At 39.7% G+C, this 25707-nt stretch overlaps 1 protein-coding gene across 1 annotated transcript; it reads left to right on the top strand.

Moving 5' to 3' along the window:
• LOC117325029 (prostaglandin E2 receptor EP4 subtype-like) lies at positions 1-25484 on the top strand. Its single transcript, XM_033880927.1, has 2 exons — positions 1-1624; positions 21118-25484. Exons 1-2 carry the CDS (start codon positions 761-763, stop codon positions 21400-21402), a joined length of 1149 nt encoding a protein of 382 aa, XP_033736818.1. The 5' UTR covers positions 1-760; the 3' UTR covers positions 21403-25484.
• Positions 25485-25707: the final 223 nt, after the last annotated feature.

Genomic DNA, 25707 nt, shown 5'->3' with positions numbered 1-25707 from the left:
GTCGTCTGACAGTTTTGAAGAAATGGTACCAAACACTAGTATTCCTCTGTTTATCGACAGGAGGCCATCTCTCCACGTAGTACCGTACACACTTGCTGGCGACTACTCACATGTGATAATATAGATTGATGTTAACAGCGCCGCTCCACACCTATAACACTGTGGCTCATACATTTAACAGAGGAGTGCTTGGTAGAATGGCAGGAACCTGCCTACCTGTCCAAATTCGTCAACTGTTCTGTAGGCGGAGTTTTACACAGATTCTTTATCATATATTTATATCATCGACGGTTTGTCGACATGCTTATTCTAGAAAATCAATCAACATCGGACCATCAGTCCAATTAACCAGGAGCTGTGTCTCTGTGTTTTAGACGCCTGATACAACTACACCTATACATCTGATAAACATTGAATTTTCTGTCATTCGTGGAGTACTAGTCAAAATTCTCGTCAGCTGTGTGCTTTGTGCTATGTTTTGTTGTTGTAACATCGGGGTATGTAAAAACCCACGCTTTGTCACAGTGTGATATGGAATAGCAATACGGCTAGCTTGTTGGTTCCGTTTTTGATTATCAAACTTTTTGGAACGATTATTTCTACGTGTAGTGGATATCGTTGACGTATTCCCTGAATGAGACTTGCTTCTCCTTCGTAACCAGAGACGCTTGGATAGTCATATATTAGGAGTCTGTGTAAACGACGTAGTGCACATACTGCTGTGGTACAATCGCTTGTTTATAACGGTGCGACAGGATAAATGATGACTTCACTAGGCACAATGGGTTTTATTAATAACAGTACGACCGTTGCATACGATGCCATTTATTTGAAAACTAGAGATATGAACGTGAATGGTTCTATACCAGAATTCAAACAGTTTCCCAAGAATGTGACACCTGTACCATCCTGTATAACAGCAGGTATCGGTACACTAGGGAACATTATCGCCATTTTGATTCTCTTTCGGTCCTCCAAAACGCATAAATGGAAGACATTTTACTGCCTCGTGCTGGCACTGACTATAACTGACCTTGTTGGTATTTTAGCCACTGCCCCTGTTGTTCTGTTGGTGTATGCCAACAGCATCCAGTTTCGTGGGGGACAACCTGTATGTGACTACCTGGCATTCATGATGGTATTTGCAGGGTTCGCAACAATTTGTATCGTAACATCAATGTCTTTTGATCGGTTTCTGGCTGTATGGTTCCCATATTCATATAACACGACCGTCACACGGAGGCGCGTGGTGGTGACTCTTCTTATTATCTGGTCTATGGCTATCGTTCTAGGATGCCTACCTATATTCGGATTAGGGCATAATATCACACAATACCCAGGGACCTGGTGCTTCTTCAACTTCCACAGCACTCTTATAATGGATAGTGTCTTTGCCATTCTGTATGCATCGCTTGGTATAGGGATCATTACGTTCACGGCAGTAATGAACGTGTTAGTTTCTGTTAAACTCAAACAGCAAAAGAGAAGGTACAGCTGTGTGATCAAGGTGTCATGTAGTCACCAAGATCAGAATCCCACACGGTGTCTGAGGAGTAACGTAGCACAGATGATATTCCTGGTGTCGGTGACCTTGGTATTTGCTGTGTGCTGGCTTCCCTTGATGGTAGGTAGAATGTTTATCACTGTCGGTATAACTTTATTATCGCTTTTCTGTTACGAGTCTCTGCTCCATTACAGTTCCTTTATATACCAGTATATTTCCATTTTCTCCGTAATGTCACGATGTAACCTTACCAAACAAAAAAGATAGTTATCATATGATAATCTCATAATTCCCATCGGTGGAGTGATGAGAAGACAATGCTCGTGACGTCGTCACTAAATAACGTCATTTTGTCTGACCTCCCTATATTAAGTAAATATTTGACCTCACGAAATTTTGTGTTACTGAAGTAAAAATGAAGATTGATCAAACTAACTGGCAACAATTTATGGAGTTATATTATATAAAAGGTGAATATCCTCACAATGGAATATATTAATCAAACTGTTGAAATTAAATTGATAAATACGTGTTTATTTTCATGAACTGTTGTTGGGGTTTTTTTTTTGGGGGGGGGGGGGGGGTTCTTTTTTTTTTTTATGTGATAACACTGTTACAGTTTGGATAAAAATAAGTATATCTAAAACAAAAATATAAGCATTAAAATGTGTTCTTTGTTAAGATCCTATTATTCTTTCAGGATTGCGGACAAATTGAATAACGCGTATTCTGCAATCCTGTGAGAAATGTTGGACCATAACTTTCAAAAGAAAGCAGTTTGATACTCCGATAATGATAAGGACAGTGCGTGCACATATCCGAACAGGACATTTTATAATGAAGACATTACAAAGTCCAGGTCGAGTAGTGGTGGTGATAAATCTTGGAAATTGTCACAAAACAATACAAGCGCTTTATTGAAAGACGCGTAAACTATTATTATCAAATAATATGGCTTAGACAAATAAAAGAAGAGAGGATATGTATGTATATATGAATGGATGGATAGATGGATGGATGTAACTCCAAAGCAGAAAGGGTGTTAAAATTGGGAGTGGGGGGTTTGCATGTCTCGTTAGCTTTTGTAAATCTCAACCGAATATACTTTGCAAAGGGGCATAACTCTAAAATTAGTGGAGGCAACTTCGTACATTGCACGACACAAATGAAGAGAGAAATCCGACATTCCCGTCTTTTAATTTATGTGTATACTAGAAAAAGGAATTTTATGCATAGGTATCAAGCTAGACCCCAATATTAAAATACCGGTCTTCATATGATAAATTATATCTAAGAAACAATTTGTATTATGTAACTGTAGTAAAATATTTTTGACAACAGAAAATAATTATCTTAATACGTAAGTGTTTGACTTCGGTAAATCATCACTTTCCTTATTTTTAGTGTTTGTTGTGTTGAGGACATTTTGAAAAGATAGGATACACATCGCTTTATCAAGATTCTTCAACTGAAAACGTGACAGAGACGGCTCATCTCGACTTCCTCTTTTAACAAATTCTCAGGTCCCTGTGACAGTGAAGGTCCATCTCGACATCTCTTGGTAAACAAATCCGTCGTTCACCTCATATAGCTGGTGTTTATAATGGCTTTGTAGTCACGCTTGGAACAACATATAACGGCCATCACGTCAGTATGTCTATTATAATCAGTGACTGTCGATAAATAGACTGACTGTCAATGATGCTAGTCCTGACGCATACTAATTCTGTAGTTACATGACAAATAGTCTGCGTCACAGAATACCTGTATAATAATTCATGACGCAAAAATGGCTTAAATGTTAACCCTAAATAATGGCGTTGGATTATATTGCCGAAATTACAGGACAGAAAGGTTGGAAGGTGTCAAAGCAAAGGCTATATTGAGTATATAAAAATGCTAGAGTCAAATAAAAGTGATAAGGATGCTATAACTCGACAAAAATAATTCAGAGGCGCATTGAAGTTTGTGACAACGAACAGAAATACTAAAATGCAAAGTGACGTAGTGTTAGCGAGGCAAAACGTTGTATAGGATGTGTAAACATGAGTAACAAAATGCTGTCGTTTTAGTAAACACTACGAAACCATGATTATAATACACCATTTTGTAACATTATAGAGAGTAGGATGAAAAAGAAAACACGAATAAGGTGTTGGTTGTGTAGAATAACGATATTGTCGGTAGGTATACTTAACAACTAGTAGTGCGCTTTTGGTAATTGCGGCCTTATTTGGTAAGTTCAATGAATCTATCAATGCACTCTGTAGGGGTCAGCAAATCCTTGTAATTTCCTTGCATAATTATTCCAAATCCGCTAACAGTAATACATCAATAATAGAAAACAATGACTAACAAGTCCTTAATTTCATTCTAACGTCCGCCGTTACAAACGGTCTACTCATCCTATAGTCACCAAAGACACTAATAAAATCCATAATAGTGTGTGTAGTGGTACACATGTATACCACATTTAGTGTGTGTAGTGGTACACATGTATACCACATTTAGTGTGTGTAGTGGTACACATGTATACCACATTTAGTGTGTGTAGTGGTACACATGTATACCACATTTAGTGTGTGAAGTGGTACACATGTATACCACATTTAGTGTGTGTAGTGGTACACATGTATACCACATTTAGTGTGTGTAGTGGTACACATGTATACCACATTTAGTGTGTGTAGTGGTACACATGTATACCACATTTAGTGTGTGAAGTGGTACACATGTATACCACATTTAGTGTGTGTAGTGGTACACATGTATACCACATTTAGTGTGTGTAGTGGTACACATGTATACCACATTTAGTGTGTGTAGTGGTACACATGTATACCACATTTAGTGTGTGTAGTGGTAGACATGTATACCACATTTAGTGTGTGAGTGGTACACATGTATACCACATTTGTGTGTGTAGTGGTACACATGTATACCACATTTAGTGTGTGTAGTGGTATACATGTCTACCACATTTAGTGGTTGTTGAAGTGGTAACATGTATACCACATTAGTGTGTGGAGGTGTCTACACATGTATACCACATTTAGGTGTGTTGAGTGGTACACATGTATACCACATTTAGTTGTGTATGGTACCATTGAATACCACATTTAGTGTGTGTAGTGGTACACATGTATACCACATTTAGTGTGTGTAGTGGTACACATGTATACCACATTTAGTGTGTGTAGTGGTACACATGTATACCACATTCAGTGTGTGTAGTGGTACACATGTATACCACATTTAGTGTGTGTAGTGGTACACATGTATACCACATTCAGTGTGTGTAGTGGTACACATGTATACCACATTTAGTGTGTGTAGTGGTACACATGTATACCACATTTAGTGTGTTGATGGTACACATGAATACCACATTTAGTGTGTGTAGTGGTACACATGTATACCACATTTAGTGTGTAGTGGTACACATGTATACCACATTTAGTGTGTGTAGTGGTACACATGTATACCACATTTAGTGTGTGTAGTGGTACACATGTATACCACATTTAGTGTGTGTAGTGGTACACATGTATACCGCATTTAGTGTGTGTAGTGGTACACATGTATACCACATTTAGTGTGTGTAGTGGTACACATGTATACCACATTTAGTGTGTTGATGGTACACATGAATACCACATTTAGTGTGTTGATGGTACACATGTATACCACATTTAGTGTGTTGATGGTACACATGTATACCACATTTAGTGTGTGTAGTGGTACACATGAATACCACATTTAGTGTGTTGATGGTACACATGTATACCACATTTAGTGTGTGTAGTGGTACACATGAATACCACATTTAGTGTGTTGATGGTACACATGTATACCACATTTAGTGTGTGTAGTGGTACACATGTATACCACAATTAGTGCGTGTAAAGATGCACGTATGCCATCTTTAAGCGAAATTGGAAAATAATTAGTTTTTGACAAGATACCAGAGACAATAATGAATGACGTCACGACAAACCCTATTGCACACCTATGGACCAGACCCTGCCATGTTTCATTAATAACCGGGATACAGTACTGAGGTGTGTCGTCATCCTTTATATCTATTAACGCCCCTCTGTGTATACCTGAAGGACAGTTATATCGATCAACTTCTCTGGTGTGGTACTTCAGTCAAATCCGTTACATGACGAAGTAATAGATGGTTGTATTTCACTTACAAACAAGACATGCTTCAAAAAATGTAGAACTGGTTGTTATCGCTCTCGATCAGTCAGACCTTTCACAAGAAGGTAATGCTGGATGGCTATATCTCCCTAATTAGCCAGACCAAAAGCCGAAAGGTCGTATCTCGATTGATAAACCACATGGCTGTATCTCACTAGATATACCGGTTGGTTGTATCTCACTATATAGACCGGATGGTTGTATCTCACTAGATATACCGGATGGTTGTATCTCACTAGATATACCGGATGGTTGTATCTCACTAGATATACCGGTTGGTTGCATCTCACTAGATATACCGGATGGTTGTATCTCACTAGATATACCGGATGGTTGTATCTCACTAGATATACCGGATGGTTGTATCTCACTAGATATACCGGTTGGTTGTATCCCACTAGATATACCGGATGGTTGTATCTCACTAGATATACCGGATGGTTGTATGTCACTAGATATACCGGATGGTTGTATCCCACTAGATATACCGGATAGTTGTATCTCACTAGATATACCGGTTGGTTGTATCTCACTAGATATACCGGATGGTTGTATCTCGATTGATAAACCACATGGCTGTATCTCACTAGATATACCGGTTGGTTGTATCTCACTAGATAGACCGGATGGTTGTATCTCACTAGATATACCGGATGGTTGTATCTCACTAGATATACCGGATGGTTGTATCTCACTAGATATACCGGTTGGTTGTATCTCACTAGATATACCGGTTGGTTGTATCCCACTAGATATACCGGATGGTTGTATCTCACTAGATATACCGGATGGTTGTATGTCACTAGATATACCGGATGGTTGTATCCCACTAGATATACCGGATGGTTGTATCTCACTAGATATACCGGTTGGTTGTATCTCACTAGATATACCGGATGATTGTATCTCACTAGATATACCGGATGTTTGTATCTCACTAGATATACCGGATGGTTGTATCTCACTAGATATACCGGATGGTTGTATCTCACTAGATATACCGGATGGTTGTATCTCACTAGATCTACCGGATGGTTGTATCTCACTTAGATATACCGGATGGTTGTATCTCACTAGATATACCGGTTGGTTGTATCTCACTAGATATACAGGTTGGTTGTATCTCACTAGATATACCGGATGGTTGTATCTCACTAGATATACCGGATGGTTGTATCTCACTAGATATACCGGTTGGTTGTATCTCACTAGATATACCGTTTGGTTGTATCTCACTAGATATACCGGTTGGTTGTATCTCACTAGATATACCGGTTGGTTGTATCTCACTAGATATACCGGATGGTTGTATCTCACTAGATATACCGGATGGTTGTATCTCACTAGATATACGGATGGTTGTATCTCACTAGATATACCGGATGGTTGTATCTCACTAGATATACCGGATGGTTGTATCTCACTAGATATACCGGATGGTTGTATCTCACTAGATATACCGGATCCGGATGGTTGTATGTCACTAGATATACCGGATGGTTGTATCTCACTAGATATACCGGATGGTTGTATCTCACTAGATATACCGGATGGTTGTATCTCACTAGATATACCGGATGGTTGTATCTCACTAGATATACCGGATGGTTGTATCTCACTAGATATACCGGATGGTTGTATCTCACTAGATATACCGGATGGTTGTATCTCACTAGATATACCGGATGGTTGTATCTCACTAGATATACCGGTTGGTTGTATCTCACTAGATATACCGGATGGTTGTATCTCACTAGATATACCGGATGGTTGTATCTCACTAGATATACCGGATGGTTGTATCTCACTAGATATACCGGATGGTTGTATCTCACTAGATATACCGGATGGTTGTATCTCACTAGATATACCGGATCCGGATGGTTGTATGTCACTAGATATACCGGATGGTTGTATCTCACTAGATATACCGGATGGTTGTATCTCACTAGATATACCGGATGGTTGTATCTCACTAGATATACCGGATGGTTGTATCTCACTAGATATACCGGATGGTTGTATCTCACTAGATATACCGGTTGGTTGTATCTCACTAGATATACCGGATGGTTGTATCTCGATTGATAAACCACATGGTTGTATCTCACTAGATATACCGGATGATTGTATCTCACTAGATATACCGGTTGGTTGTATCTCGATTGATAAACCAAATGGTTGTATCTCACTAGATATACCGGTTGGTTGTATCTCACTAGATATACCGGATGGTTGTATCTCACTAGATATACCGGTTGGTTGTATCTCACTAGATATACCGGATGGTTGTATCTCACTTGATATACCGGTTGGTTGTATCTCACTAGATATACCGGATGGTTGTATCTCACTAGATATACCGGTTGGTTGTATCTGACTAGATATACCGGTTGGTTGTATCCCACTAGATATACCGGTTGGTTGTATCTCACTAGATATACCGGATGGTTGTATCTCACTAGATATACCGGTTGGTTGTATCTCACTAGATATACCGGATGGTTGTATCTCACTAGATATACCGGATTGTTTTATCTCACTAGATATACCGGTTGGTTGTACCTCACTAGATATACCGGCTGGTTGTATTACACTAGATATACCGGTTGGTTGTATCTCACTAGATATACCGGTTGGTTGTATCTTGCCAGCGCCACTTTTATGACATACATTTTTCTGTATTATGTCAGTGTTAAGAGTAAATTGCAGTTAACACATAAGCGAGAAGCTGTGTAGGGAGTGTTATGTGTAAAAGCACAACCGGAATAACATAATCAGCAACACTTTACTGAGATGAGCATGCCAAGGTCAATCTTGTTAACGTAACAGTTACTTTCACATTTGTTTTATATTTCGTAAGGTAATTTACGTATATCGGTGCTTAATATATAATAGTGTAATTTACCATTGTGTTCTTAACATCAATATATCGAGTTTTGTCTGTTATATGTTACTCGTTTTCGGTTTGTTTCAATGCATCTTACAAATCACCTCTCTCGTTACATGTTTAAGTAAACCAAAGCGATTGCTGCTACCAGGAGTAAAGGTCATGTGACATACTATTACGTACATGTACCACGTGACGCTCAAATCTGGCCTCGCGTGAATGTAATAATCTGTTACAATCTCAGGAAGTCTCCTCTCGCACATTTTTAGATTTTATGTTATCCTGTTACATACACCCATTATGTAAATGCGCTGAGCAGCGGAAGTACGTTTCATGCAGATCGACGGAAACCCGACATCGACTAACAGTGCGTCATCGATGTGTCTTTCCAGAAAACCTTCAGGATAAGAACTTTATCTGTCCGGACCATTTACTATTTACTGTCGATATGTGACAAACACAATGTAATGTCTCTGATTTATTGACACAAGATACTTTAATGATAACCGGATACCAGGGTAGAGGTTAATATAGGTTTAATCTACCACAATACCGGATACCAGGGTAGAGGTTAATATAGGTTTTATCTACCATAATACCGGATACCAGGGTAGAGGTCAATATAGGTTTAATCTACCACAATACCGGATACCAGGGTAGAGGTCAATATAGGTTTTATCTACCATAATACCGGATACCAGGGTAGAGGTTAATATAGGTTTTATCTACCACAATACCGGATACCAGGGTAGAGGTTAATATAGGTTTTATCTACCACAATACCGGATACCAGGGTAGAGGTCAATATAGGTTTTATCTACCACAATACCGGATACCAGGGTAGAGGTTAATATAGGTTTTATCTACCACAATACCGGATACCAGGGTAAAGGTTAATATAGGTTTTATTTACCACAATACCGGATACCAGGGTAGAGGTCAATATAGGTTTTATCTACCACAATACCGGATACCAGGGTAGAGGTCAATATAGGTTTTATCTACCACAATACCGGATACCAGGGTAGAGGTTAATATAGGTTTTATCTACCTCAATACCGGATACCAGGGTAGAGGTCAATATAGGTTTTATTTACCACAATACCGGATACCAGGGTAGAGGTTAATATAGGTTTTATCTACCACAATACCGGATACCAGGTAAGTGGTTAATATAGGTTTTATCTACCTCAATACCGGATACCAGGGTAGAGGTTAATATAGGTTTAATCTACCACAATACACGATACCAGGGTAGAGGTTAATATAGGTTTTATCTACCACAATACCGGATACCAGGTAAGTGGTTAATATAGGTTTTATCTACCTCAATACCGGATACCAGGGTAGAGGTTAATATAGGTTTAATCTACCACAATACACGATACCAGGGTAGAGGTTAATATAGGTTTTATCTACCACAATACCGGATACCAGGGTAGAGGTCAATATAGGTTTTATCTACCACAATACCGGATACCAGGGTAGAGGTCAATATAGGTTTTATCTACCACAATACAGGATACCAGGGTAGAGGTCAATATAGGTTTTATCTACCACAATACCAGATACCAGGGTAGAGGTCAATATAGGTTTTATCTACCATAATACCGGATACCAGGGTAAAGGTTAATATAGGTTTTATCTACCATAATACTGGATACCAGGGTAGAGGTTAATATAGGTTTTATCTACCACAATACCGGATACCAGGGTAGAGGTCAATATAGGTTTTATCTACCACAATACCGGATACCAGGGTAAAGGTTAATATAGGTTTTATCTACCATAATACCGGATATCAGGGTAGAGGTTAATATTGGTTTTATCTACCACAATATCGGATACCAGGGTAGAGGTTAATATTGGTTTTATCTACCATAATACCGGATATCAGGGTAGTGGTTAATATAGGTTTTATCTACCACAATACCGGATACCAGGGTAGAGGTTAATATTGGTTTTATCTACCCCAATACCGGATACCAGGGTAGAGGTTAATATTGGTTTTATCTACCACAATACACGATACCAGGGTAGTGGTTAATATAGGTTTTATCTACCACAATACCGGATACCAGGGTAGAGGTCAATATAGGTTTTATCTACCACAATACCGGATACCAGGGTAGAGGTTAATATTGGTTTTATCTACCCCAATACCGGATACCAGGATAGAGGTTAATATTGGTTTTATCAGCACCATATCTACAACAACGCAGACAGTCTGGGGACTTCTGCACGGTACATTACCTAGGATTTTATATAAATACACACATCATATAGCCCGTGTACACGTACATGTATGTCAATATCACGTGATCAATTGATATCACAGGTGGTTGGTTCATGTTGACTTATCGATAGATACACACAGATTACGGTGCATCGAGTCTAATGATAAATACAGATTTCCATTACTGGTAAAACGATCGGAAATCAACCCTTAAATAATGTTTGATAGATTTAGCACGTTTGTGCTTGGTGTAAATTCCTACAAAAATATGCATAACATGTAACATTCTTATTTCTTATTTATCTACCCCAAAACTAGAAGATATCAAACTTAATTTATTCGACTTGTTACAATCAAAAGGGTCTGTAATATAAACAAATTATAATTGGATTAATGTGATACATAAAGTTTTTCATTCAATTTGTATTGCTAATGCGTTTGTGTATGTGTGTGTTGTTGTTGTTTTTTTGTTTTGTTTTTGTTATTGTTGTTGCTTAAATAGTGTTAACCGAAAGTTCAAAGGTCTCGTGGCCGGCGTTTTTATGTTGAAGATCATCCGTCTTTTGCTGTAATAAATCATAAACGTTGAATTACAATAACAATGTATCTATCTTCTATAATTTGAAACATATTATTATTGACATTCAATAACATAAATGCTCTTTTACGACGGTATATGCCTTTATGTTGTTACTTGGCAAAATAACATAGCATAGTATTACCACTGTGTTGTTTGTTATATTTCACATGATAGACACACAATCATACAGCTGTTCAACTAGGGATCTGTTACATAGTTAATATCTAATTTGAAATTGAATGTTTTGTAATAAAAATGGTTTGATATAGAAACACTGTAGTATAGATAATATTGACATACCTTTATGTCACTAACAGTCAGTTCAAATCATCAGCATAACTCAACATCAGTACGTACTACCATTACAGTAGTTCGGGTGTCTGAGACATCAGTACGTAGTACCATTACAGTAGTTCGGGTGTCTGAGACATCAGTACGTAGTACCATTACAGTAGTTCGGGTGTACAGTCTGAGACATCAGTACGTAGTACCATTACAGTAGTTCGGGTGTACAGTCTGAGACATCAGTACGTAGTACCATTACAGTAGTTCGGGTGTCTGAGACATCAGTACGTAGTACCATTACAGTAGTTCGGGTGTACAGTCTGAGACATCAGTACGTAGTACCATTACAGTAGTCCGGGTGTCTGAGACATCAGTACGTAGTACCATTACAGTAGTCCGGGTGTCTGAGACATCAGTACAGAGTACCATTACAGTAGTTAGGGTGTACAGTCTGAGACATCAGTACGTAGTACCATTACAGTAGTTCGGGTGTACAGTCTGAGACATCAGTACGTAGTACCATTACAGTAGTCCGGGTGTACAGTCCGAGACATCAGTACGTAGTACCATTACAGTAGTTCGGGTGTCTGAGACATCAGTACGTAGTACCATTACAGTAGTTTGGGTGTACAGTCTGAGACATCAGTACGTAGTACCATTACAGTAGTTCTGGTGTCTGAGACATCAGTACGTAGTACCATTACAGTAGTTCGGGTGTCTGAGACATCAGTACGTAGTACCATTACAGTAGTTCGGGTGTACAGTCTGAGACATCAGTACGTAGTACCATTACAGTAGTTCGGGTGTCTGAGACATCAGTACGTAGTACCATTACAGTAGTTCGGGTGTACAGTCTGAGACATCAGTACGTAGTACCATTACAGTAGTTCGGGTGTCTGAGACATCAGTACGTAGTACCATTACAGTAGTTCGGGTGTACAGTCTGAGACATCAGTACGTAGTACCATTACCGTAGTTCGGGTGTCTGAGACATCAGTACGTAGTACCATTACAGTAGTTCGGGTGTCTGAGACATCAGTACGTAGTACCATTACAGTAGTTCGGGTGTACAGTCTGAGACATCAGTACGTAGTACCATTACAGTAGTTCGGGTGTACAGTCTGAGACATCAGTACGTAGTACCATTACAGTAGTTCGGGTGTCTGAGACATCAGTACGTAGTACCATTACAGTAGTTCGGGTGTCTGAGACATCAGTACGTAGTACCATTACAGTAGTTCGGGTGTCTGAGACATCAGTACGTAGTACCATTACAGTAGTTCGGGTGTACAGTCTGAGACATCAGTACGTAGTACCATTACAGTAGTTCGGGTGTCTGAGACATCAGTACGTAGTACCATTACAGTAGTTCGGGTGTACAGTCTGAGACATCAGTACGTGGTACCATTACAGTAGTTCGGGTGTACAGTCTGAGACATCAGTACGTAGTACCATTACAGTAGTTCGGGTGTCTGAGACATCAGTACGTAGTACCATTACAGTAGTTCGGGTGTACAGTCTGAGACATCAGTACGTAGTACCATTACAGTAGTTCGGGTGTCTGAGACATCAGTACGTAGTACCATTACAGTAGTCCGGGTGTACAGTCTGAGACATCAGTACGTAGTACCATTACAGTAGTTCGGGTGTACAGTCTGAGACATCAGTACGTAGTACCATTACAGTAATTCGGGTGTACAGTCTGAGACATCAGTACGTAGTACCATTACAGTAGTTCGGGTGTACAGTCTGAGACATCAGTACGTAGTACCATTACAGTAGTTCGGGTGTACAGTCTGAGACATCAGTACGTAGTACCATTACAGTAGTTCGGGTGTCTGAGACATCAGTACGTAGTACCATTACAGTAGTCCGGGTGTACAGTCTGAGACATCAGTACGTAGTACCATTACAGTAGTTCGGGTGTCTGAGACATCAGTACGTCGTACCATTACAGTAGTTCGGGTATACAGTCTGAGACATCAGTACGTAGTACCATTACAGTAGTTCGGGTGTACAGTCTGAGACATCAGTACGTAGTACCATTACAGTAGTTCGGGTGTCTGAGACATCAGTACGTAGTACCATTACAGTAGTTCGGGTGTCTGAGACATCAGTACGTAGTACCATTACAGTAGTTCGGGTATACAGTCTGAGACATCAGTACGTAGTACCATTACAGTAGTTCGGGTGTACAGTCTGAGACATCAGTACGTAATACCATTACAGTAGTTCGGGTGTACAGTCTGAGACATCAGTACGTAGTACCATTACAGTAGTTCGGGTGTACAGTCTGAGACATCAGTACGTAGTACCATTACAGTAGTCCGGGTGTACAGTCTGAGACATCAGTACGTAGTACCATTACAGTAGTTCGGGTGTACAGTCTGAGACATCAGTACGTAGTACCATTACAGTAGTTCGGGTGTCTGAGACATCAGTACGTAGTACCATTACAGTAGTTCGGGTGTCTGAGACATCAGTACGTAGTACCATTACAGTAGTTCGGGTGTACAGTCTGAGACATCAGTACGTAGTACCATTACAGTAGTTCGGGTGTACAGTCTGAGACATCAGTACGTAGTACCATTACAGTAGTTCGGGTGTCTGAGACATCAGTACGTAGTACCATTACAGTAGTTCGGGTGTCTGAGACATCAGTACGTAGTACCATTACAGTAGTTCGGGTGTACAGTCTGAGACATCAGTACGTAGTACCATTACAGTAGTTCGGGTGTCTGAGACATCAGTACGTAGTACCATTACAGTAGTTCGGGTGTACAGTCTGAGACATCAGTACGTAGTACCATTACAGTAGTTCGGGTGTACAGTCTGAGACATCAGTACGTAGTACCATTACAGTAGTTCGGGTGTCTGAGACATCAGTACGTAGTACCATTACAGTAGTTCGGGTGTCTGAGACATCAGTACGTAGTACCATTACAGTAGTTCGGGTGTACAGTCTGAGACATCAGTACGTAGTACCATTACAGTAGTTCGGGTGTACAGTCTGAGACATCAGTACGTAGTACCATTACAGTAGTTCGGGTGTACAGTCTGAGACATCAGTACGTAGTACCGTTACAGTAGTTCGGTCGTACAGTCTGAGACATCAGTACGTCGTACCATTACAGTAGTTCGGGTGTCTGAGACATCAGTACGTAGTACCATTACAGTAGTTCGGGTGTACAGTCTGAGACATCAGTACGTAGTACCATTACAGTAGTTCGGGTGTCTGAGACATCAGTACGTAGTACCATTACAGTAGTTCGGGTATACAGTCTGAGACATCAGTACGTAGTACCATTACAGTAGTTCGGGTGTACAGTCTGAGACATCAGTACGTATTGCCATTACAGTAGCTCGAGTGTCTGAGAAATCAGTACGTAGTACCATTACAGTAGTCCGGGTGTACAGTCTGAGACATCAGTACGTAGTACCATTACAGTAGTTCGGGTGTACAGTCCGAGACATCAGTACGTAGTACCATTACAGTAGTTCGGGTGTACAGTCCGAGACATCAGTACGTAGTGCCATTACAGTAGCTCGGGTGTCTGAGACATCAGTACGTAGTACCATTACAGTAGTCCGGGTGTACAGTCTGAGACATCAGTACGTAGTACCATTACAGTAGTTCGGGTGTCTGAGACATCAGTACGTAGTACCATTACAGTAGTTCGGGTGTACAGTCTGAGACATCAGTACGTAGTACCATTACAGTAGTCCGGGTGTACAGTCTGAGACATCAGTACGTAGTACCATTACAGTAGTTCGGGTGTCTGAGACATCAGTACGTAGTACCATTACAGTAGTTCGGGTATACAGTCTGAGACATCAGTACGTAGTACCATTACAGTAGTTCGGGTGTCTGAGACATCAGTACGTAGTACCATTACAGTAGTTCGGGTGTACAGTCTGAGACATCAGTACGTAGTACCATTACAGTAGTCCGGGTGTCTGAGACAGTAGTCCGGGTGTCTGAGACATCAGTACGTAGTACCATTACAGTAGTTCGGGTGTCTGAGACATCAGTACGTAGTACCATTACAGTAGTTCGGGTGTACAGTCTGAGACATCAGTACGTAGTACCATTACAGTAGTTCGGGTGTCTGAGACATCAGTACGTAGTACCATTACAGTAGTCCGGGTGTCTGAGACATCAGTACGTAGTACCATTACAGTAGTTCGGGTGTCTGAGACATCAGTACGTAGTACCATTACAGTAGTTCGGGTGTACAGTCTGAGACATCAGTACGTAGTACCATTACAGTAGTTCGGGTGTACAGTCTGAGACATCAGTACGTAGTACCATTACAGTAGTTTGGGTGTACAGTCTGAGACATCAGTACGTAGTACCATTACAGTAGTTCGGGTGTACAGTCTGAGACATCAGTACGTAGTACCATTACAGTAGTTCGGGTGTCTGAGACATCAGTACGTAGTACCATTACAGTAGTTCGGGTGTCTGAGACATCAGTACGTAGTACCATTACAGTAGTTCGGGTGTACAGTCTGAGACATCAGTACGTAGTACCATTACAGTAGTCCGGGTGTACAGTCTGAGACATCAGTACGTAGTACCATTACAGTAGTCCGGGTGTACAGTCTGAGACATCAGTACGTAGTACCATTACAGTAGTTCTGGTGTCTGAGACATCAGTACGTAGTACCATTACAGTAGTTCGGGTGTACAGTCTGAGACATCAGTACGTAGTACCATTACAGTAGTCCGGGTGTACAGTCTGAGACATCAGTACGTAGTACCATTACAGTAGTTCGGGTGTACAGTCTGAGACATCAGTACGTAGTACCATTACAGTAGTTCGGGTGTACAGTCTGAGACATCAGTACGTAGTACCATTACAGTAGTTCGGGTGTACAGTCTGAGACATCAGTACGTAGTACCATTACAGTAGTTCGGGTGTCTGAGAAATCAGTACGTAGTACCATTACAGTAGTCCGGGTGTACAGTCTGAGACATCAGTACGTAGTACCATTACAGTAGTCCGGGTGTCTGAGACATCAGTACGTAGTACCATTACAGTAGTTCGGGTGTCTGAGACATCAGTACGTAGTACCATTACAGTAGTTCGGGTGTACAGTCTGAGACATCAGTACGTAGTACCATTACAGTAGTTCGGGTGTACAGTCTGAGACATCAGTACGTAGTACCATTACAGTAGTTCGGGTGTACAGTCTGAGACATCAGTACGTAGTACCATTACAGTAGTTCTGGTGTCTGAGACATCAGTACGTAGTACCATTACAGTAGTTCTGGTGTCTGAGACATCAGTACGTAGTACCATTACAGTAGTTCGGGTGTCTGAGACATCAGTACGTAGTACCATTACAGTAGTTCGGGTGTACAGTCTGAGACATCAGTACGTAGTACCATTACAGTAGTTCGGGTGTACAGTCTGAGACATCAGTACGTAGTACCATTACAGTAGTCCGGGTGTACAGTCTGAGACATCAGTACGTAGTACCATTACAGTAGTTCGGGTGTACAGTCTGAGACATCAGTACGTAGTACCATTACAGTAGTTCGGGTGTACAGTCTGAGACATCAGTACGTAGTACCATTACAGTAGTTCGGGTGTACAGTCTGAGACATCAGTACGTAGTACCATTACAGTAGTTCGGGTGTCTGAGAAATCAGTACGTAGTACCATTACAGTAGTCCGGGTGTACAGTCTGAGACATCAGTACGTAGTACCATTACAGTAGTCCGGGTGTCTGAGACATCAGTACGTAGTACCATTACAGTAGTTCGGGTGTACAGTCTGAGACATCAGTACGTAGTACCATTACAGTAGTTCGGGTGTACAGTCTGAGACATCAGTACGTAGTACCATTACAGTAGTCCGGGTGTCTGAGACATCAGTACGTAGTACCATTACAGTAGTTCGGGTGTACAGTCTGAGACATCAGTACGTAGTACCATTACAGTAGTCCGGGTGTACAGTCTGAGACATCAGTACGTAGTACCATTACAGTAGTCCGGGTGTCTGAGACATCAGTACGTAGTACCATTACAGTAGTTCGGGTGTACAGTCTGAGACATCAGTACGTAGTACCATTACAGTAGTCCGGGTGTACAGTCTGAGACATCAGTACGTAGTACCATTACAGTATTCCGGGTGTCTGAGACATCAGTACGTAGTACCATTACAGTAGTTCGGGTGTACAGTCTGAGACATCAGTACGTAGTACCATTACAGTAGTTCGGGTGTACAGTCTGAGACATCAGTACGTAGTACCATTACAGTAGTCCGGGTGTACAGTCTGAGACATCAGTACGTAGTACCATTACAGTAGTTCGGGTGTACAGTCTGAGACATCAGTACGTAGTACCATTACAGTAGTTCGGGTGTACAGTCTGAGACATCAGTACGTAGTACCATTACAGTAGTCCGGGTGTACAGTCCGAGACATCAGTACGTAGTACCATTACAGTAGTTCGGGTGTCTGAGACATCAGTACGTAGTACCATTACAGTAGTTCGGGTGTACAGTCTGAGACATCAGTACGTAGTACCATTACAGTAGTTCTGGTGTCTGAGACATCAGTACGTAGTACCATTACAGTAGTCCGGGTGTACAGTCTGAGACATCAGTACGTAGTACCATTACAGTAGTTCGGGTGTCTGAGACATCAGTACGTAGTACCATTACAGTAGTCCGGTGTACAGTCTGAGACATCAGTACGTAGTACCATTACAGTAGTTCGGGTGTACAGTCTGAGACATCAGTACGTAGTACCATTACAGTAGTTCTGGTGTCTGAGACATCAGTACGTAGTACCATTACAGTAGTTCGGGTGTCTGAGACATCAGTACGTAGTACCATTACAGTAGTTCGGGTGTACAGTCTGAGACATCAGTACGTAGTACCATTACAGTAGTTCGGGTGTACAGTCTGAGACATCAGTACGTAGTACCATTACAGTAGTTCGGGTGTCTGAGACATCAGTACGTAGTACCATTACAGTAGTTCGGGTGTCTGAGACATCAGTACGTAGTACCATTACAGTAGTTCGGGTGTCTGAGACATCAGTACGTAGTACCATTACAGTAGTTCGGGTGCACAGTCTGAGACATCAGTACGTAGTACCATTACAGTAGTTCGGGTGTACAGTCTGAGACATCAGTACGTAGTACCATTACAATAGTTCGGGTGTACAGTCTGAGACATCAGTACGTAGTACCATTACAGTAGTTCGGGTGTACAGTCTGAGACATCAGTACGTAGTACCATTACAGTAGTCCGGGTGTACAGTCTGAGACATCAGTACGTAGTACCATTACAGTAGTTCGGGTGTACAGTCTGAGACATCAGTACGTAGTACCATTACAGTAGTTCGGGTGTACAGTCTGAGACATCAGTACGTAGTACCATTACAGTAGTTCGGGTGTACAGTCTGAGACATCAGTACGTAGTACCATTACAGTAGTTCGGGTGTACAGTCGCGTTTTATCACGACGAAAGATTATGGTAGACACCAATACGTTATATTACAGTGTATTTTGAGATGGTGATAACAATGAGTATTGTTAAAATAAAGTGTTTAATACAGATCTGAACTTAAACAAGTGGCTCTATTATTTCCTTTCCACATAATCAATGCATTCTCATGCCATTCGTTTCAGATTATTTATGAAATCAATGTTTAGGTTTTAATTATCCCCTACCGACGAGTCGTCTAGGGATATACATGCTAATTGCCGTCATGACCAGACTCTAACGATTTTTCTGCAGCAATACGCTGTGTTATTCAACTTTCGGATCATTGTGTAAGCGTGCTGACATTTGGATAAATATATCGATATACAAAATGTACAACTAGTGGTATATCACCTGCAGATATTTTTATTGGGTCGGATATTAAAATTTAACTCGTTGTATTTTTTTTTTTTTTAATTTCTGTTTCGTGTCACGCGATATTTTGTTGACGTCACCGGAACTTCCCCAACTTCATACAACTGAACGGCTAATTATTCCAGAGCTGTCACATCCATTACAAAATATTCATGATCCATGTAACGACTTGCCCAACAAGGATCCTCTCGATGATTTGTTATTGATGTCTCTATTGTATCAGAGATAAACACAAACATTGCAGGGGTCGTGTAGGAAGTCGTGATTCCTTTAAACATGTTCTCGGGATAAAGCGACCGATTTAAACATATTTGTCTTACATATTGCATTTCCGTGTTACTATCCATAGGTACTCTTAACGATGACACATGTTGACACATATAAGACAGCACCGCGCCACGCCACAATGCAAGAGAAATAGTTAGCTTAGTACACAATAAAATACAATTTAAAATTAATCAAGTTATTTCTGTTTAATTGCACAAGTGATTTATAGTCATGTAAAGTATCATTGGACATACTATTTACACGGACCTGAAAGTTTTAGAGAAGTCTAGCTACCTGTGGTCCGTCGTATAGTTGTTTACAGCTGATTAAATCAATTTGAAATAGCAAATTACTTATCAAAATCTAGTTATGATATTAATTAGGGACTTTTTACATTTTATAATATCACTGCCTCCTATTTGCATACATCAGCAAACACATGCATATATTCAAATCAGGTTAAAAAAATTATTGTGTTAAAACAGTTTATGCGACTCGTTCGTTGCTGGATATGGGATTCATTTTACTTTCGTCAGTTACAAACGGCACTCTAACAACCAGTCGCTGTGTCACCTCTAAGTATGATTGGAATGTAGGTTAGTAATCTAGGTCACCATTGCCTCCTCGTTTACAGTTTTATTGAGCCCTCACATTCATTCTGGTTCAAAGGTTCAAAACATTTTGACGATTCTAATTTCATCGACCTTATTTTCAGAATATATCGTGACATGTAGCTGTTTACGACAAAATAACTGTGTTTTTTTTAATAACATTGACACTTAGATGTAGTTTCCACCATGAAATATTCTGAAACACAAAGTTGAACTAAATGTATTCCACAGGAATCGACTAAAAAAGAAATATGAGTAATATCGCGTCTTTGAGATTTACTTTGCATAATAATGTCGATGGCGTATTGTTTTCAAACAATAACCATTTAATTTTATCTTATAAGCCTCTTAATGGATATTGAGGAATTTTTCTAAATGTATATTCTAGAATCGAATGTATTCTTGGAAATGTTTAATTTGTCAGCAATATCACAAGTACCATAACAAGCCAAGCTTTGTAGTGCTGTCATTTCGTCGTTCCTCTGTTATACATGATACGTGACACACAAGAATTGAGAATCATCACATTGAATATGATTTAGCAGTATAACACGAATCTAAACCTGCTCCACACTGCTGCTGATAGAATCCAAAAGAGATGTAATCTAGAATGATTGAATGACTATATTGTCATTTTAATACAATGTACTTATATTTTCAGATTCAGGTGTTGCTAAAACAAAGTCAGAGAAGCTCTGGACCTAACTGGGTTGATCTGTTGACCGTGCGTCTCGCCACTATTAACCAAATACTCAATCCTTGGATCTACATCATTCTGCGGAAAGAATCCCTCTCGTACCTCTCTACAAAATGGAAGCTATGTAAGATACCATGCACACGGGCGCCAGACAACAACAATGAAACAGATTTACAAACTTCTGTCACAAGTAGAAAACACAATACATGCACTGTCATCGATAGGATAGACTTCAAAATATCAGCATAGGAGATGTTATACTGAAGCATTCCTGTCATTAGTATTGCCCTCATGATAACTGAGTGAATCCATACCATCAGTGTGTCATCCGGAAGGGAAGCATTCCTGTCATTACTATCACCCTCAAAACGACTGAGTGAATCCATACCATCAGTGTGTCATCCGGAAGGGAAGCATTCCTGTCATTACTATCACCCTCAAAACGACTGAGTGAATCCATACCATCAGTGTGTCATCCGGAAGAGAAGCGTTCCTGTCATTACTATCACCCTCAAAACGACTGAGTGAATCCATACCATCAGTGTGTCATCCAGAAGAGAAGCATTCTGTCATTAGTATCGCCCTCATAATTACCGAATGAGTAAGACGATTGATTGAAGTTCAGATTTTCTTGTCAGAAATTGCCAACAAGGTTGACTGTAAATGTGCATGTTAGTCGATTACCTTACAGGCACCAACTATTACCGAAACCTACCATAATCATAATAACTATCGTCAATCACAACGCGTTACGCTGTAAAATTGGGGAAATGGGTGATATCTGAGCACGCTGATATTTGAAAGTTTGCAGACAAAGTTATGTCATTCATTCTTTCACCAACTTCGGGCTCTTAGAAACGGATTGTATGTTTTTTCTTAACAATTAACACGCGAAAGGATGTACGGGCATTAACCTCCAATGGTTCACGCAACATTATCTATGCTCGCAAATTAAATTGATTGTCAGAATGGAAATTTACCGTGATTGTCGGGTTAGAAAATTACCATTGTTGACAGGTAACAAACTGACCGTGATTGGAAGGTTAAATAATTACCGTGATTGACAGGTAAGAAAATGACCGTGATTGGCAGGTAAGAAAATGACCGTGATTGACAGGTTAGAAAATTACCGTGATTCGCAGGTTGGAAAATGACCGTGATTCGTAGGTTCGGAAATTACTGTAATTGACAGGTTAGAAAATGACCGTGGTTGTCTGGTAGAAAATAACCGAGATTGGCAAGTCAGAAAATATCCGCCGTGATTCGAAGGTTAGGAAATGACCGTGATTGACGGGTTAAAAAATGACCGTGATTCGCAGGTTGGAAAATGACCGTGATTCGCAGGTTGGAAAATGACCGTGATTCGCAGGTTGGAAAATGACCGTGATTCGTAGGTTGGAAAATGACCGTGATTGACAGGTTAGAAAATGACCGTGATTCGTAGGTTGGAAAATGACCGTGATTGACAGGTTAGAAAATGACCGTGGTTGTCTGGTAGAAAATAACCGAGATTGGCAAGTCAGAAACTATCCGCCGTGATTCGAAGGTTAGGAAATGACCGTGATTGACAGGTAAGAAAATGACCGTGATTGACAGGTTAGAAATTTACCGTGATTCGCAGGTTGGAAAATGACCGTGATTCGTAGGTTCGGAAATTACTGTAATTGACAGGTTAGAAAATGACCGTGGTTGTCTGGTAGAAAATAACCGAGATTGGCAAGTCAGAAAATATCCGCCGTGATTCGAAGGTTAGGAAATGACCGTGATTGACGGGTTAAAAAATGACCGTGATTCGCAGGTTGGAAAATGACCGTGATTCGCAGGTTGGAAAATGACCGTGATTCGTAGGTTGGAAAATGACCGTGATTGACAGGTTAGAAAATGACCGTGATTCGTAGGTTGGAAAATGACCGTGATTGACAGGTTAGAAAATGACCGTTATTCGTAGGTTGGAAAATGACCGTGATTGGCAAGTCAGAAAATATCCGCCGTGATTGACAGGTTAGAAAATGACCGTGATTGGCGGGTTAAAAAATGACCGTGATTCGCAGGTTAAAAAATGACCGTGATTCGTAGGTTGGAAAATGACCGTGATTGACAGGTTAGAAAGTGACCGTGATTCGTAGGTTGGAAAATGACCGTGATTGACAGGTTAGAAAGTGACCGTGATTGACAGGTAAGACAATGACCGTGATTGACAGGTTAGAAAATGAACGTGATTCGCAGGTGAAATAATCAGTTACTGTCAGTAAATTTCCCGGTCATGATACATGACGAGTCTGTAAAAGCATGTTCTAAATGCCAAAGTACCTTGTAAGATTTTGTCAGTGTGCCTTCTGTGATCTTAACAAAAAAATTGAGGTCAGTCAGTGAAGAATAATACTAGGAAGCATATGCATAATAATGATTTATTGTTTCCTTAATATAACGCAATGACGTTCACTGTTCAAATCATCTCCACTGCACATAACCTGGTATATTGATGTATATTACCTGGCATTTTGCTGTGTATTACCTGGTATATTGATGTATATTACCTGGTATGTTAATGTGTATTACCTGGTATATTGATGCGTATTACCTGGAATATTGATGTGTATTACCTGGCATTTTGCTGTGTATTACCTGGAATATTGATGTGTATTACCTGGTATATTGATGTATATTACCTGGTATATTGATATATATTACCTGGTATATTGATGTGTATTACCTGGTATATTGATGTGTATTACCTGGTATATTGATGTATATTACCTGATATATTGATATGTATTACCTGGTATATTGATGTGTTTTACCTGGTAAATTGAGGTATATTACCTGGTATATTGATGTGTATTACCTGGTATGTTGATGTATATTACCTGATATATTGATTTGTTTTACCTGGTATATTGAGGTATATTACCTGATATATTGATGTGTATTACCTGGTATATTGATGAGTATTACCTGGTATATTGATGTGTATTACCTGGTATATTGATGTGCATTACCTGGTATATTGATGTGTATTACCTGGTATATTGATGAGTATTACCTGGTATATTGATGTGTATTACCTGGTATATTGATGTGTATTATCTGGTATATTGATGTATATTACCTGATATACTGATGTATATTACCTGGTATATTGAGGTATATTACCTGATATATTGATGTGTATTACCTGGTATATTGATGAGTAGTACCTGGTATATTGATGTGTATTACCTGGTATGTTGATGTGTAGTACCTGGTATATTGATGTGTATTACCTGGTATATTGATGTATATTACCTGGTATGTTGATGTGTATTACCTGGTATATTAATGTATATTACCTGGTATATTGATGTGTATTACCTGGTATATTGATGTATATTACCTGGTATATTGATGTATATTACCTGGTATATTGATGTGTATTACCTGGTACGTTGATGTATATTACCTGGTATATTGATGTGTATTACCTGGTATGTTGATGTGTATTACCTGGTATATTGATGTGTATTACCTGGTATATTGATGTGTATTACCTGGTATATTGATGTGTAGTACCTGGTATGTTGATGTATATTACCTTGTATATTGATGTGTATTACCTGGAATATTGATGTGTATTACCTGGTATGTTGATGTGTATTACCTGGTATGTTGATGTGTATTACCTGGTATATTGATGTGTATTACCTGGTATATTGATGTGTAGTACCTGGTATGTTGATGTATATTACCTGGTATGTTGATGTGTATTACCTGGTATATTGATGAGTATTACCTGGTATATTGATGTGTAGTACCTGGTATGTTGATGTATATTACCTGGTATGTTGATGTGTATTACCTGATATGTTGATGTGTATTACCTGGTATATTGATGTGTATTACCTGGTATATTGAGGTATATTACCTGGTATGTTGATGTGTATTACCTGGTATATTGATGAGTATTACCTGGTATATTGATGAGTATTACCTGGTATATTGATGAGTAGTACCTGGTATATTGATGAGTAGTACCTGGTATATTGATGTGTATTACCTGGTATATTGATGAGTATTACCTGGTATATTGATGTGTATTACCTGGTATATTGATGTGTATTACCTGGTATATTGATGTGTATTACCTGGTATATTGATGAGTATTACCTGGTATATTGATGTGTATTACCTGGTATATTGATGTGTATTACCTGGTATATTGATGAGTAGTACCTGGTTTATTAATAATGTTGATGAGTGATTGATAGGTTCGTTTTTATTGATGTAAACAGCAAATGTTTCGTTCGCTGTTGTAATCCTTGTAGATAAAAATAAAGTATTTTTTCTAGAATATATTCCTGTAGTTCATTCTTTTTAATGGAATGTGTCGTTGGTTGCTTGACATGTGTTATTGTGGTGTACCAGTATTCTGTGACAATAGAGACACGTCAATGTCGTGTACGCGTTAGGCAATGGTCCGTTCAAGAAGGCAGACCAAGACGATCACACAAAGAGGGCGTGTACTTTAATCTACAAGATCACTTATTTATAAGTACACTCTGGCAGAGAAAAGTACAA

Source organism: Pecten maximus, chromosome 4 (genome assembly GCF_902652985.1).
Source record: "Pecten maximus chromosome 4, xPecMax1.1, whole genome shotgun sequence".
NCBI lineage: Eukaryota > Metazoa > Mollusca > Bivalvia > Pectinida > Pectinidae > Pecten > Pecten maximus.
The sequence above is the reverse complement of the archived record's forward strand: the minus strand, read 5'-3'. Positions and strand labels throughout refer to the sequence as shown.

Bases quoted from the DNA above. Each gene is read 5' to 3' on its own strand.
- LOC117325029 (XM_033880927.1), top strand. From the start codon at position 761: ATGATGACTTCACTAGGCACAATGGGTTTTATTAATAACAGTACGACC. The intron at 1,625-21,117 runs GTAGGTAGAATG...TTATATTTTCAG, and splicing joins TGTGCTGGCTTCCCTTGATG to ATTCAGGTGTTGCTAAAACA.